General features: G+C 36.9%; 1 protein-coding gene across 1 annotated transcript in view; it reads right to left on the bottom strand.

Moving 5' to 3' along the window:
* Window positions 1-17,644, bottom strand: part of CFAP44 (cilia and flagella associated protein 44) — a 153,147-nt gene that overhangs the window by 93,283 nt on the left and 42,220 nt on the right. Inside the window, exons 11-16 of the mRNA XM_023213354.1 lie at window positions 15,563-15,718; window positions 15,219-15,266; window positions 14,525-14,624; window positions 13,888-13,982; window positions 11,010-11,219; window positions 10,243-10,353 (exon numbers count right to left, since the gene is read on the bottom strand). Of these exons, the coding sequence (XP_023069122.1) occupies window positions 10,243-10,353; window positions 11,010-11,219; window positions 13,888-13,982; window positions 14,525-14,624; window positions 15,219-15,266; window positions 15,563-15,718 (720 nt within the window). The remainder of the gene's footprint in view (window positions 1-10,242; window positions 10,354-11,009; window positions 11,220-13,887; window positions 13,983-14,524; window positions 14,625-15,218; window positions 15,267-15,562; window positions 15,719-17,644) is intronic.

A 17,644-nucleotide genomic window follows, 5' to 3' on the forward strand; every position in this document is an offset into this window, starting at 1 on the left:
AAATGAAGAAGACAGAACTAATAAGTTAGGAAAAGCAAATGGTGAATGAAATACAGGTCTGTGTCATCAAAGAACTGCTGGGAGATAGAGTGGCAAATAAATTGTCTGAAAAAGACAAAGGGTGAAGTCAGAGTAAAGGCTAGTTTAATAGTTGACTTTTTTTTTTAATTATACTTTAAGTTCTAGGATGCACGTGCAGAATGTGCAGGTTTGTTACATAGGTATACATATGCCATGGTGGTTTGCTGCACCCATCAACCCGTCATCTATATTAGGTATTTCTCATAATGCTATTCCTCCCCTATCCTCCCACCCGCTGACAGGCCCCAGTATGTGATGTTCCCCTCCCTGCGTTCATGTGTTCTCATTGTTCAACTTCCACTTATGAGTTAGAACATGTGGTGTTTGGTTTTCTGTTCCTGTCTTACTTTGCTGAGAATGATGGTTTCCAAATAGTTGACTTTTTTTTTTTTTTTTTGAGACGGAGTCTTGCTCTGTCACCCAGGTTGGAGTGCAGTGGCATGATCTCAGCTCACTGCAAGCTCCACCTCCTGGGTTCACACCATTCTCCTGCCTCCGCCTCCCGAGTAGCTGGGACCACAGGTGCCTGCCACCACGCTCAGCTAATTTGTTTGTATTTTTAGTAGAGACGGAGTTTCACCATTTTAGCCAGGATGGTCTCAATCTCCTGACCTTGTGATCCGCCCACCTTGGCCTCCCAAAATGCTGGAATTACAGACATAAGCCACCATACCCAGCCCAAAATAGTTGACTTTTAAGCTTGAGCTCTTACAGTTGTTATGTGCTCAATTGTGTCCCTTCAGAAAAAAATTCATATATTGAAGTCCTAACCCCCAATACTTTAGAATGTGACTATATTTGGGGATAGATCTTTAAAAGAGATAAGTTAAAACAGGGTTGTTAGGGTGGGCCCTTAATCCAATATGGCTGATGTCTTTATAAGAAGATGGGATCAAGACACAGACAACACAAACATAGAGATGACCATGTGAGAACATAGCAAGAAACAGTTGTCTGCAAGCCAAGCAGAGAGGTCTCATAAGAAACTAAACCTACCAACACCTTGATTTGGGGCTTCTAGACTCCAGAATTGTGAGGAAAGAAATTATGTTGTTTAAGCCATCCACTTTGTTGTATTTTGTTATGGTAGGTCTAGCAAACAAAAACACAGTAATAAGTATCCAGTGGATAGCTGTGAAAGTGTGTGCGCAAACTATAAAAATCATGGAAGATGAGGGAGTCAAGAAGTTCAGAGTCTGATGCTGTTTGATCGATTATCCACATGGTTAATATCTGATATGGTTTGGCTGTGTCCCCACCCAAAACTCATCTTGAATTGTAGCTCCCACAATTCCCACATGTCATGAGAGGAACCTAGTGGAAGGTAATTGGATCACTGGGGCAGGTCTTCCCTGTGCTGTTCTCATGATAGTGAGTAAGTCTCACAAGATCTGATGGATTTATAAAGAGGAGTTCCCCTGCACAAGTCCTCTTCTTGCCTGCCACCATGTAAGACGTCCCTTTGCTCTTCCTTTATTTTCCACCATGATTGTGAGGCCTCCCCAGCCATGAGGAATTGTGAGTCCATTAAACCTCTTTTTATTTATAAATTACCCAGTCTTGGGTATGTCTTTATCAGTAGTGTGAAAACAGACTAATACAATATCATTCAGGATACTTGTTTGCACTTTTACTGGAGAGAAAGATAACCATATTCTCAAAATTCAAATAAAGAAGCAGGATCAACCAGGTGGTCAGATTATAGCAATGTAGAAAGAAAAGATGTTATAGGTGAATGACAAGTGCCTCAAAGAAACAGAGTTTATATTTTATGATTTTCTTTCTTGTTCAGAAAACTTCATTGTATACAGTATGTCTGTAGTCCCAGCTACTCAAGAGGCTGAGGTGGGAAGATTGCTTGAGCCCAGGAGTTCAAGACCAGCCTGTATAATGATGCAACTGTATACCAATAAATTTTAACAGAATTTGATCTATCCCAGAGAAAGTTGCATATCACTTGAGAAGAATGTGTATTCTACTGCTGTTGGTGGACTGCTCTGAACACACCTGTTCGGGCTATTTGGCCTATAGTGTTATACAAGTCTTCTGGGGTTTTGCGTGTTTGTTTGTTTGTTTGTCTGTTTGTTTTGAGATGGGGTCTTACTCTCGCCCAGGCTGGAGGGCAGTGGTGTGACAGCTCACCGAAACCTCCGCCTCCCAGGTTCAAGCAATTCTCCCACCTCAGCCTCCCCAGTAGCTGGGACTATAGGCATGCCACCACACCCAGCTAATTTTTGTATGTTTTTTGAAGGGGGGTTAGAGACAGGGTTTCACCATGTTGGACAGGCTTGTCTCAAATTCCTGACCTCAGGTGATTGGGCTGCCTCAGCCTCCCAAAGTGCTGGGATTATAGGCATGAGGCACTGCGCCCTGCCTCTGTTTCTTTATTGATCTTCTATCTATATGTTTTATCCATTACTAGAAGTGGGGTATTGAAGTCTACTATTATTGTATTACTTTCTATTTCTCTCTTTATCTTTCTCAAAGTTTGCTTTATATATTTAGATGCTCTGAGGTGGGATGTGTGTGTATATGTGTGTGTGTGTGTGTATGTATATATATATTTATATTTATATTTATAATTGTTATATCTTTCTGGTGGACTGATATTTTATATTATAAGATGTTTTTCTTTGTATCTTATGACAGTTTTTATGTCAAGTCTATTTTGTCTGATATAAATACAGCAATCCCTGCTTATGTTTGGTTACCATTTGCATGGAATGTCTTTTTCCATCACTTCACTTTCAACCAAATTGGGCCTTATTTTTTTATTCATTCAACTTCTCTATGTCTTTAGATTGTTATAAGATATTATTTGCAACCCTGATGGTAACCTCAATGAAAAAAACATACAATGAATACAAAAGAAATTTAAAACATACCACCAGAGAAAATCACCCTCACTAAAAGGTAGATAAGAAGGAAGGAAGGAAGAAAGAGAAGACCACAAATCAACCAGAAAGCAAATAACAAAATGGTAGAAGTAAGTCCTTACTTATCAACAATAACAATGAATGTAAATGGACTAAACTCTCCAAACAAAAGAAATGAGATGGGTGAATGGATTTAAAAAACAAGCCTCAGTGATCTGTTGCCTACAAGAAACACACCTCATCTATAATGACACATATAGACTGAAAGTAAAGGAACAGAAAGATATTCTATGCAAATGGAAATCAAAATAGAGTAGAAACAATTACATTTACATCAGAAAAAAAATAGATTTTTAAGACAAAGAAGGTCATTATATAGTGATCATTATTCAGTAAAAGGATATAACAATTGTAAATATATATGCACTCAATGCTGGAGAACCCAAATATATAAATCAAATATTATTAGAGCTAAAGAAAGAGATCAACCCCAATACAACAATAACTGGAGACTCTTAACACCCAACTGTCAACACTGGACAGATCATCCAGGCAGAAAATGAACAAAGAAACATTGGACTTAATCTGTACTATGGACCAAATGGACCTCATAGATATTTACAGAACATTTTATCCAATGGCTGCAGAATACATATTATTCTCCTCAGTATATGGATAATTCTGAAGAACAGACCATATGTTAGTCCACAAAACAAGTCTTAAAACATTTTAAAACATGAAATTATATCAAGTATCTTCTCAGACCAAAATGGAATGAAATTAGAAATCAATAAAAAGGAATTTTGGAAACTACATGAACTCACAGGAATTGAACAATATGTTCCTGAATGACCAGTGGGTCAAAGAAGAAATCAAGAAGAAAATTTAAAAATGTCTTGAAACAAATGGCAGTGGAAACACAACATACCAAAACCTGTGGAATATGGTGAAAGCAGTACTAAGAGAAAAGTTTATAGCTATAAGCAACCACATCAAAAAAGATAGAAAAACTTCAAATAACTAATGACGTATCTTAAAGAACGAAAAAAGTAAGTGCAAACCCAAACCAAAATTAGTAGAAGAAAATAAATAAAAAAGATCAGAACAAAATTAAATGAAATTGAAAGAAAATACAAAAGATCAATAAATTAAAAAGTTGTTTTTTCAAAAGATAAATTGACAAACTTTTAGCCAGACTAACAAAAAAAGAGAGAGAAGACTAAAATATATTAAATCTAAGATGAAAAAGGAAACATTACAACTGATACCACAGAAATTCAAAGGATCATTATAGGCTACTATGAGCAACTGTATACCAATAAATTTTAAAATCTTGAAGAAATAGTAAAATTCCTAGAAGATACAACCTACCAAGACTGAACCATGAAGAAATTCAAAGCGTGAACAGACCAATATTGAGTAATGAGATCAAAGCCATAATTTTAAAAAGTCTCCCAGCAAAGAAAAGCCTGGGACCCAAATGGCTTCACTGTTGAATTCTATCAAACATTTGAGAATATCAATTCTGCTCAAACTATTATGAAAAATGAGGAGGAGGGAATACTTCCAAACTCATTCAACCAGGCCAGTACTACCCTAATACCAAAGCCAGACAAAGGCACATCACAAAAAGAAAACTACAGGCCACTATCACTGATGAATATTGATGCAAAACCTCAACAAAACACTAACAAACTGAATTCAACAACACATTAAAAAGATCATTCATCATGGCCAAGTGGGACTTATCCCAGGGATGATAGGATGGTTCAACATATGCAAATCAATCAGTGTGGTACATCATATCAACAGAATGAAGGACAAAAATTATATGATCATTTTGATCGATGCTGAAAATGCACTTAATAAAATTTAACATCCCACCATGATAAAAATTTTCAAAAGACTGAGTAGAGAAGGAACATACCTCAACACAATAAAACCCATATATGACAGACCTATAGCTAGTATCATACTAAATGAATACAGAAAGCCTTTCCTCTAAGATCTGAAACCCAGCAAGGATGCCCACTGTTACTGCTGTTATTCAACGTAGTACTGGAAGTCCTAGATAGAGCAATCAGGTAAGAAAGAAATAAAGGGCATCCAAATTAGAAAGAAAGAAGTCAAATTATCCTTGTTTGCAGAATATATGATCTTACATTTGGTAAAATCTAAAGATGCCACCAAAAAACTGTTAGAACTGGTAAACAAATTCAGTAAAGTTGCAGGATACAAAATCAACACACAAAAACCAATCGCATTTCTATACACCAACAGCAAACAATCTGAAAAAGAAATTTTAAAAAGTAATCTCAATTACAATAGCTACAAATAAAATACATAGAGATTACCTTAACCAAAGAAATGAAAGATCTCTACAATGACAACTATAAAATTGGATGAAAGAAATTAAAGAGGACACAAAAAAGAAAGATATTCCATATTCATAGATTGGAAGTATCAATATTGTTAAAATATCCATATTATCTAAAGCAATCTACAAATTAAATGCAATCCCTATCAAAATAGCAATCACATTCTTCATAAACATAGAAAAAAATCCTAAAATTTATACAGAATCACAAAAGACTCAGAATAGACAAAGCTATTCTGAGCAAAAAGAAGAAAGCTAGAGAAATCACATTACCTGACTTCAAGTTATACTACAGAGATACAGTAACCAAAACAGCATGGTACTGACATAAAAACAGAAACATAGACCAATAGAACAGAATACAGAATGCAGAAACAAATCCATACATCTACAGTGAACTCATTTTTGACAAAGATGCCAAGAACACAGATTGCACAAAGAACAGTCTCTTTAATAAACGGTTCTGGAAAAACTGGATATCCATATGCAGAAGAATAAAATGACCCCTATCTCTTGTCATATACAAAAATCAAATCAAAATGAATTAAAGACTTAAACTTAAGACCTCAAAACTATGAAGCAAAAGAAAACATTGGGGAAACTCTCCAGGACATTGGACTGGGCAAAGATTTCTTGAATAACACCCCACAAGCACAAGCAACCAAAGCGAAAATGGACAAATGGAATCACATCAAGTTAAAAACTTTCTGCACAGCAAAGGAAACCATCAATAAAGTGAAGAGACACCCCACAGAATGAGAGAAAATATTTGCAAACTATCCATTTGACAAGGAATTAATAACCAGAATATATAAGGAGCCCAAACAACTCTATGGGGGAAAAATCTACTAATTCAATTTTTAAATTGGCAAAAAATCTGAAGAGACATTTCTCAAAAGAAGGCATGCGCATGGCAAACAGGTATATGAAAAGGTGCTCAACATCACTAATCATCAGAGAAATGCAAATTAAAAACTACAACGAGATATTATCTCATTCCTGTTAAAATGGCTTTTTTCCAAAAGACAGGCAATGGCAAATGCTGGCAAGAATGTGGAGTAAATAAAGTACACTGTTGGTAGGAATGTAAATTAGTATAACCACTATGGAGAACAGTTTGGGGCTCCTCAAAAAAACTAAAAATGGAGCTAACATATGATCCAGCAATCCCACTGCTAGGTATATACCCGAAAGAAAGGAAATCAGTGTATTGAAGGAAATCAGTACATCTGTACTTCCATGTTTATTGCAGCACTATTCACAATAGCCAAGATTTGAAAGCAACCTAACTATCCCACAACAGATGAATGGATAAAGAAAATGTGGTACATATACACAATGTGTACTCTTCAGCCATAAAAAAGAATGAGATCCTATTATTTGCAGCAACCTGGATGGAACTGGAGGTCATTATGTTAAGTGAAAAAAGCCAGGCACAGAAAGACAAACATCACATGGTCTCACTTACTTGCGAGCTAACAATGAAAACAACTGAACTCATAGAGATGGAAAGTAAAATGATGGTTACCAGCAGATGAGAAGGGTGGTGGGGGGGTGGGGTGCAAATTGGGGATGGTATATGAGCAAGAAAAAATACATAAAATGAATAAGATCTAGTATTTAATAGCACAACAGGGAGACTGTAGTCAATAATAATTTATTGCACATGTTAAAATAACTAAAAGAGTATAATTGGATTGTTTGTAACATAAAGGATAAATGCTTGAGGTGATGGATATCCCCATTTACTCTGGTATGATTATTATGCATTATATGCCTTATCAAAATATCTCATGTACCCCATAAATATATATACACACACACACACATATACACACACACACACACACATCATGTACCCACAAAAATAAAAAATAATAGTAATAAAGACAAGAATAACTCTCAAGATTCTGGCTTTAGTGACAGGGAAAATGGAAGTCCAAGAATAATACGGGAGGAAGAACATGTCTTAGAGAGACTATAATGAACTCCATTTAGACACCTCAAAATTATCTTCACAAAAATAAAAGATCACCAAGTTCTGTCCATTTTCTCTTCTAAATATCTCTTGTCTGCACAGTCTTTCATGCTCTAGTCACGTCACAGCTGCCCAATAGATCCACCTGCCCCTGACCTGGCTCCCTTGTGTCTTCTCCACACTGCTGCCAAAGTGAACGCGGTAGTAACCATGGCAGACAGAATGGCTCTGTGTGTACATGGGACGCACCCTTACCGGAACCACCCAAAACCATCAGGCAGAAGCTTAATGCTTTATGCTCAGATATGAGATCTGATATTTCAGCTGGTAAGGGCTAAGATCTACTGCAATTTGGACAATTAAAGTCTGCAGCAGGTCAGTTACATACAATAATTTACTTTTTACTTTAGTAATTTGCAAATGATTTTAGAAATACAAGTGCTAGCAAGCAGCACTGCCCAAAATGACTTTTAAATTATGCTGAGTGTTTTGGTCTTGTATGGTACAGGTTGTTTGTCCCCTACAAATCTCACATTGAAATTTGATCTCTAATGTTAGACATGGGGCCTAATGGGAGGTATTTGAGTCTTGCGGGTGGATGCCTCATAAATAGATTGATGCTTTCCCTGGATGGGGAAGGGGGTGGGTTCTTGTTCTATTCATTCCCAGGAGAGCTGGTTATTAAAAAGAGCCTGGCACCTCCCCACTCCCTCTTTTGTTTGTTTGTTTGTGATAGGGTCTCACTCTGACACCCAGGCTGGATGGAGCGCAGTGGCGCGATCTTGGCACACTGCAGCCTCAAGCGATCCTGCCACCTCAACCTCCCGAGTTGCTGGGACTAGAGGCGTGCACCACCACACCTGGCTAATTTTTGTATTTTTTGTAGAGATGGGGTTTCACCATGTTGCCCAGGCTTGTCTCAACTCCTGCACTCAAGTGATCCACTTGCCTTGGCCTCCCAAAGTGCTGGGATTACAGGTGTGCGCCACCACACCTGGTCTCCCCGCTCTCCCTCTTGCTTCCTCTCTCATTACATGATCTCTATACAAGCTAGATCCCTTTCACCTTCTGACATGACTACAAGCCCATGAGGCCCTCACCAGAAGATGCTGGCACCATGCTTCTTGTATAGCCTGCAAAGCCATGAGCCAAATTGCCTAGCCTCAAGTATTCCATTATAGCCACACAAATAAACCAATAATTACTTTTAATTTTTTTAACTTATTTCAAAATAAGTATAGATTTACAGGAAGTTGAAAAGATAGTACACAGAGGTATCACATACCCTTCACTCAGTTTCTACCACCGATTACATCTTATGCAGCTATACAAAACCATCCAGGACTTTGACATTACTACAGAATGTGTGTATAGCTCTACATCATTTTCTCATATGTATAGATTTGTGTAAGCATCATGACAATTAAGACACAAAACTATACCATCACCACAAAGGTCTCCTTCAAGCTACTTCTTTAATGTCACACCTACTCCCCCCCCACTCACCACCCCAACCCCTGGCAAATGTTGGTTGATCTTTTTAACTTTGTATCTAGGGAAGTGAATAAAGGATGCACATAATGTTATATGTTGTGATATAAACATTCATGCTTTCTCACAGAGCTTCCTTTGCAGCTACCACTCCCTTCACCTGAACCATCTGTACCCCTCTCTTATTCATTTGGTCATATCCTACCAATTTCTCAAAATCAAGGTATAGTAATACAAAATAATAACAATTTTAACTTCTTTCTTTCTTGATAGTTCCCTGCTCTAAATTCACAACACACATTGTCTATACCAGGGGTGTCCAATCTTTTCGCTTCCCTGGGCCACACTGGAAAAAGAAGAATTGTCTTGGCCCACACATAAAATACACTAACTAACACTAACAACAGCTGATGAGCTAAAAAAAAAAAAAAACTGCAAAATATCTCAGAAAGTTTACGAATTTGTGTTGTGCCTCATTCAAAGCCATCCTAGGCTGCATGCAGCCCACAGGCTATGGGTTGGACAAGCTTGGTCTATACCATTGATATTTTAGTCATCAATTCCTTTGTGAAACCTTATTGTTCATTGATAAGGTATATTTAACTTTTTAAATGTATATTTTTTTCTCCTCGAGAGACTGTTTTGTACTGCTTATTTAATCCACCACAGTGCCTAGAAAAGATAGAAACAATGAGTATTTGTTGACTAATTTCAAAAAGCATTTTTAAGATAATACTAATGTATTTTCTGGTCCTTTTATTTAGAAAAGCTTAAAGTGGATTACCAATGTTACTCCAAGAATCCTGACGGCACTTCTATGCAATTCATCAGTATTATTATCCTGGCACCTGGCACAGCACTTGGTTTAGACAGTCAATCAATATTTAGATGACTGAATTATCATATGCTCACATTTAGTAAAACTGGAGACATTAAAAGACATTAGTAATCAATACTGAATTACCAATTGCTAAGAAAGAAGAAATAAAAGGACAGAAGAGGAAATAGATGTGGACTGAGGGCAGAGGAGAAGTAAAGAGATAAAGATGAGGAAAAGTACATTCAGAACTTAGAATTCAGCTTCTGATTCTCAGAGAGACTGACCGATCAAGGTGAAAGCATTTCGACATGTCATGCCTGTGGCCAAAAGTCCCGTTGGAGGAAAGCCTGAAAAAATGCTGGGTTTTGAGAGAGGATCATGGTCAACCAATAAGACCGCGAAAGAGAAAGGAGGCAGTGAGAGAGAGGAAGGCTCCTGAGTGATGCTCTACTGGCCAACCCCAGCAGCAGCCACCTGAACTTTCTGTTGTTGCATCCCTGACCCTCACTGCAGGAACCAGGAGTGGGCTAAAAATTCCACCTGCTATTCCCTATCTACAAGATAGTTTCACTATGTAGTAATTGAGATTTAAGCAGGAAGACAAATAATAATGACTTACATGAGACATAGGAGACCACATTAACTGACACACAGGTCCAGGAGTATTAATATAACCAATTGGCTTATAATCCCTTTCCACTTCAAAGAAGAAAACAGTTTGATCTTTACTCTAAGGAAAAAGACACATCCACCAAATATGTATTACTATGAAATCTAGTCTATAGATCACCAAAAAAGCATTTAATAGCATACGCTATCTCTATCTACAATGGTCATATATCCCAGATTATTCTAGGAGAATTCTTATTTCTAAAACTTGCTCCATTTTCCCCATTAGAACATTTGGCAAACCATGTGTTTCAACATGTGGTTATGAAAATATGATCACCATACTTTCAGAAATGCACACAAAAATATTCTACCATGCATATGCTCACCTATTAGTGCATAAAGAATTTACATGGTTATTCTCTTCCTTTATGACAATTCTATATAAGAACATACCTATGTTGAATAAAATACTGATTATAAACAATACAATTAGCACGGTCCCCAGTTGAAATTTCCTATTCATTTAAAATAAGCATTAGAATTCAACTCGCGAGAATATTTTTAAGTGTTATTCACATGCTCCAGCTCTATTCTGATTAAAAAGAGGGTTATTCACAGACTACATTGAAAGAATATGACTATAAAGAAAGCAAAATATGACTATATTGATAGAAAATGAATTTCAGTAAATAAGACATGATGAAGTAGGATTACTTATAAGGCAATGTTAACTATAAAATTTCAACAAGAAAAGAAAGGAAATGTACTGCTTACCCCTGTGGCTAGAATTTCCCCATCACGTTCATAAGCTAAAGCAGTGACACAAGCAGTATGGGGTTTGAAAACCTGTTTCAAGCGAATATCGGCATCTGAAATTTTCTTCCGTCCCACAAAAACCGTGAGCCCTTTTGGATCATAAAGTTCAAGAATTCGAACAACTCCATCTTCAAATCCTACAATAATTTCTGCTCCAGTGAAGTTTACCTTGGAAAAAATTAAAGATAAGGGACCTGAAACGAGTTAATTGAGAAAGTTGGACTATATAACAGATATTTTATTTAGACTTAGGTAATTTAATATTGGCTGCCCATTGGCAATTCTTTATACCACTTTCTGGTAACCACTATCCATTCTAGCATATCTCTTTATAATCAATGACTACAGGAAGGATAAACAATGTTAATTCAAACATTGAATGAACAAACAGCAGAGTGTCTGCCTACCACATGCTAAGCACCTATCATCAGCCACTCAGTGGTAAACATAAACAGACTCAGTGCTTGGTTTCACAGAGTTTTGGTCTAGTGAAAGGTGGACACATTAATCATCACATAAATGAGTGTGAAATTATGAACTGAAATAAGTGCTAAAAGAAAGAAATGCATTCTCTGAGAGCATATAACAAAGAAGGCTGACCTCAACTTACGGCTTCCCTAAGAAAGAGATGGTGGAGCTGATAGCAAAAGGATGCTCAGGAATTAGCTAGGTACAGGAAGGTGGGACAAGAACTCCTAAGAGAGAATATAACTTGTGCAGAAGTCCTGTGGCAGGAAATAACAGAATTCAAGAAAAAGTTACAGTATGACTAGAGTAAGAGAACAACCTTTCCCCGGGAGGCTGGAGAGAAAGACAGGCAAGCAGTAGATGATAAAATGGGTTCCACGTCACATTAAGAAGAGTCTTCATAAAGTCTCAGCTGGAGATATAAATCTACCAATGTCTGAATGTACCAAATCTGCTGTCTTGGAAGAGCCTGGGCATCCTGTAGAGCTCAATGACAATCAGTTATGAGAATTTGGGGAATAAAAAAGTTGTACACCATTCAACTCCAGTTGAATGTTGTTAATCCAGTACAAATTTACTAAGTGTCTAAATGTACCAGTAACTATAGAGGCACAGGAGGTGCAAAGAATAAGGCATGGTTGTCACCATGAAAACAGTCTAGTGGGAAAGACAATAAAGCACATAATCCTAGTATGCTGTAATAAATGCTGTAAGAGATATATACACATAAGCACTAAGGGGAAAAAAATCACAGAGGAAGGAGGCCCTAACTCTACTTGAAGGTAGATTCATGGAGGGCTATGCAGAGATGATGTCTGACCTGAGCTGGGTCATAAAGACTGATGTGTAGCCTTCCAGAAAGGTAAAGGGGTATGGAGAAGGGACATTTTAATTGTAGCTTAAAATCCATATGATCATTACTCAGATATAAGCCTAAAAAAGGAAACATGCTGTGAACATTACACAACCATGTGAATAAACAATTCAATTACCTGGATTGTAGTTTTCAGACTTCGTTAAGAGTGTAACTACATTAGGATAGTGAGTGAGCTAGGTCTGCCAATCCAAACACTCTGTCATTTCTACTTGCTCTAGCCTCATCACGAAGCTGGCTCTGTTCCCTGGACTAAGTTCTCCTTCTGGTCTTGATCCCATCATGAAATTCCCCCTCATTCCAGTTATATCCACATTTACTTTTAGCCTGGAATATTTTCTTTTTAATTTCAACCCAAAATAATAAAGATTAAATATTTCCCCAAATAATTCCATGGCATTTTAAAAATATGTCTGCAAATCTTTGATGTGCCTCCCATGGAGAGATGGGGTTTAAGTCCCCTCCTCTTGATTCTGTATGGGGCTTGTGACTGTGTGGCTGCTTCACCCAATCAAGTATGGTAGAAGTGATATTTTGACTTCTGGGGAATGGGCCATAAAACGTCATCAGCTTCTACCTTTACTGTTGGAATACTAGATCTTGGAGCCCTGAGCTACCATGTAAAAAGTGTGTGACTATCCTGAGGCTGCCACGTTCTGATGAAGCCTAAGCCATATGGAGAGGGTATTACGTATAAACACTCCTATTGGCAGTCCCAGCATAGCCTAGCCTTCAAGTCGTCCAACCCAGGTGACAGCCTTGTGATCAAGAAGCCTTTGGGCTATTCCAGGCCCAGCCATTCATGTCTTCCCAGCTGAGTTCCCAGACACCCTGAAGCAGAGACAATCCATCCCTGCTGTCACCCAAATCTTAACACAAAGACTACATGAACAAAATAAAATGATTATTTTATGCCACTACATTTTGAGATAGTATATTACACAGCAATTGATAAATGGAACAAGTACCTATCCCGGCTTAATTTGTTTCTATAGTTCTTATAATTATCTAACATAAAATGTACTTAACTTACTTATTTTGACTACTATCTGTCTCTGCCTCCCTCCCACTAAAGCATAAGGTCCATGAGGGGCAAGTATTTTTTGTCTTTTTATTCACTGCTATATTCCCAGAATCTAAAACAAGACCTGGCACATTGTTGGCACTCTGTAAATATTAATAGGATGAATGAAATCAAAGTCAGATGGATCAAGGTTAGAGACACAAAGCTCTGTTGGGAAACTGCTTTGCAACATGAAACCATTACGAATCTACAGGTGGCATAAAAACAGAAATTTCACTAAAAACAAGACCAAACCCATAACAACAATCATGGTAAAGATTTCTATTACATTCTGACTAAAATAAACTAACTTAAAACTTTTATTATTCCTTAAAATTTTGAGTCAGCAAATATCTATATTTCCAAGAAATAGCATTTATATACCATATTTACCAACAGAGTCTGGTAATTCATTATAACAACAAACTTACCATTCGGGGTACCCAAACAAGGGCAGTACCTCCTTGTTTGAATTTCATCTGAGCCAAAAGAGTTTTGCTAGCAAAATCATAGATTCGAACAGAGCCTATGGAAAGACAGTTTTAAAAGAAAAAAATTATACACATAATTTTTTAAGTCTTTGCTTACTTTTTACATATTAAATACTATAACAAGAAATTTCTTAACTAAATCAGTCAATAACTTTCTTTCGTAAAAAATTTCATGTACAACCTCAAACAGGTAATTCATAAACATGAATAATAAAGAATAAAACAGATGATTGACTGGTGGGTCAATTTCACCTTGCATAGTCCATATAGATTTGCCGTAAGTTAAGAAGGAAGAAAGGAGATGGAAAGAATAGAAAAAAGACAAATGTGGACAATATCAAAATGAGCAGCATTTTCATGAACAATTTACAGATTGTGTCCTTATTTTAATCTCTCACAATAACCATGGCTGCTGCGTTTTGTGCCCTCTTGTCTCTCCAACTCACCTCACTTGCATTCAAGAGGCTCCCCTTTTGGGAAAATCCTCAAATGCTCTTAAGTCAAACATATATAAAAATTGTATTGCAAATAAAACAAAACAAGGCCAGATATATTTTTATTAAGAGTTCCTACTTACAGTCCAAGGCAGTTGTGGCCATGAGATAAGTGAGAGGAGAAACAGCCACGGCTTCAACAGCTCCGGAATGGAAGGAAAAGAGGCATTCTGGGTCCTGGGTCTGAGAATAGACAGACACTTACTAGATTTCAAAGACAAGGTGACATAGAATTAAGATCAAGTTTTGAAAAATGCAAAGAGAAAAATATAACACATGTGTGATTTTACTTGCATAGAAATAAGAAAAAGCCTAAAAAGTCAGAAAGAACACTAGTTCAGATTTAGGAGAACCAGATAGACTCCTGGGCTTTGCCCTTAATGGCTGTGTGATTTTGTGCAAGTCACTTCAAATGCCAGTTTCCATTTCTTCATCTGTAAAATGAGATGATAACAGCTGCTTGCCTACTAAATAGGGTAGTGATGAGGATCACACGAGATAAAATAAATGAAAATTCCATATATTCATAAAAACTATAAAGCACTATATAACGTTAGGTGTTGTCACTGCCACTTTTCTGGTAAATGATGCTATGAGATAGATACTTTTTTATGTAAAATCATAATGAGAGAGAATTCTCAAGAGTAGCACATGTTGGGCAAGTTTTTTATGAGAACCATGATCAAATATGGAGAAAGATAAAGAATACTTTAAAGACAAATAAGAAAAGTTTTTACTATGAAAGTTTGGGGAAAATAAGAATAATAGGCAACTTACAATATTTGAAAAACTAAGGTCAAGCTTCCATATGGCTCCATTGGCATCCTAAAAAAATTAAATAGTATTTTGTTTTATCATTTTAAACTTTCATCAAATTTTTTCAATGTTTTTCCTATGATTTAATAAAGTAAGGACAAGCAATAATACCAAAAGCTCACATATATTTTAAAGTATAATTGAAATTTAATAAAAACAACTTCTATATTTTAGAATGCAGCCACACAATAAGCAATCTCATAACACTTACAGTCAAATGGACTTGTAGCCAAATCAATCATACTACTATTTTAATTTTTTGTCCCTGTAATGTTAAAGAGCCAAAAGAGAAGAATGCAACACACCTGAGCCAACCAAAAGTTATTTCCAGCTTCACTCATTTTTATCATAGAGAAGAGATTCACATTCTTGTCTACTTGAAGTTCATTAATAGGCTCAATCTCCAACAATCCAGTCTCATCTATTATATCAGCAGTGTCTATTGTCTCAAAATCCCATATCTTGTAAAATGTAAAGAAAATATTTTAATCGATCAGTAGTTTCTGAACAATGATTTTCTAAGCCAGAAAAACCCTGACTTTTTTTTTTCAAAAGTCATTTCTTGTTCTTTCATGAAAAGTAACAATGAACAGGTGTGATAAGAACACCAAAACCTGAACGCTGGAATGTTACTCTGAACTGAGGTATGGTAAGTGATTACAGTTTCCTTTACATTTATAAAGATTAGTGAGAATGTACAGCCTTGCATAAGAATTTTAATTTGTCCAAAACAAATTTTATTTCGAGGTTTCTATTAGATCTCTTTTTACATAAAGTGGCCATAGGAGTATATGGTTTAGTTGTTCAGCAAGACATCATAATGAACCCTGTTTTCTACACACCAGTAGACCCCTGGAAGGGGGAAATACACCTTCTCGCTTAATGACTCAAGCACTATCTCATTAGAAGCAAACAATATAGATGTAGATAAAGTCTCCATTAGAAAATGTTTCTCTTCCTGAATATTAATATTTCATACTTTACTATCTCATTGGGAAAATCTGGCATTTCCCCAAGTGCATACCACCAAACATGTTTCATAGTAAGTGAGACAGTAAATGTTACTATCTCACCAAGTGCATACCACCAAACATGTTTCATAGTAAGCGAGATAGTAAATGTTACTATCTCACTGAGACAGTAAAGTATAGCTTGTTCCTCATTTGGAGAGGAGTCCAGAATACTACAAGAAGAGTGAGGGAGCACAGTTTTACCTCACGGTGGCAAGAAGGCTCAGCAGGACCTCCCCTGTGAGGGCCAAAGTTCATTCTGGACAGTTCTGGCGACATACCCTGCCATGTGATCCTAGACTGAATAACTGAGTCTTTGAGAAAGGAACTCTGGGGAGACTGTCCCATAAATTAGCCTGGTTGGGGGAAGAGAGAAATATCTGAAGGTCAGGGGTAGGGTTAAGAATCAGACTAGGATCAGACTAACCCCTGGGAGTTGGGCTAGGTTTTCTCTAAAGGGTAAGATGTAGAGATTTACTGTGAGAAGGACTGAAAAGACAAGGACAGACTCTGAAAAGAGAAGCAAGCTTAGGAATTACTGATGTCCATGAAGGGATCCTATATGAAATATTTAACTTCTTTTCTCCTGAAGTTTTCTCCTACTTGTTATTTGGACATTTTCGGGTAACGTGTGTCTTAGAAAGATAGCAAATATATCATATGACAAAATAAAGGACACAAAAGATTCTCAGAGCAATGTGTGAAATCTAACAAGATTAAATTTAATATTGTAAATGTAAAAACATACACTGGGGCTCAAAAAGCCAGTGGTAAGAAGACCTACTGTGGGAGATATGGGTTAAACAATATTAAACACAGTAAGCTCAATCGGTAGCAACAGAGTGACCAGACTCTTAAAAAAAATACAATCTCACTTTTGATAACACTTCTTAAAGAATGTCAATAGAAGACTACCACTTTCTTATGAAAGGCCCCACTGAAAATATCTACCAAGAGGACTACAAGGCAAATCCCAAGGCTACAGGTTGACCAGCCACAGCGGGATACTCATGAACAGAAAGTGCTACACAGAGTGGGTGGGAGAAGTGTGACAACAGCAATCAAGGGGACTTAGATGCTGGAGCAATGTTCCAGCTTAGCCCAGGCTTGGGCAAAAGAGTGTCCACAAGAGAAAGCAAGTGAGTTCCCTAGCATACGGAGCAAGAAGAATGTAGCATTCATAGGCAGACTCCATCAGTCCAGTTCAAACTCCAACAGAAATACACCAGTTCTGGGTGTATTTCTATTTGGTAACCTCAGTAAAAAATAACTAACAAATGTTCAGCACCTTTGTTCCTACAAAATGGCCCATTCATATGTAGCCTTTTGGAAGGATATGTGGGTCTACTGTTCATCTTGTGCTAACATGAGTTTTCA

Source organism: Piliocolobus tephrosceles, chromosome 2 (assembly GCF_002776525.5).
Source record: "Piliocolobus tephrosceles isolate RC106 chromosome 2, ASM277652v3, whole genome shotgun sequence".
In the NCBI taxonomy this organism is placed as follows: domain Eukaryota; kingdom Metazoa; phylum Chordata; class Mammalia; order Primates; family Cercopithecidae; genus Piliocolobus; species Piliocolobus tephrosceles.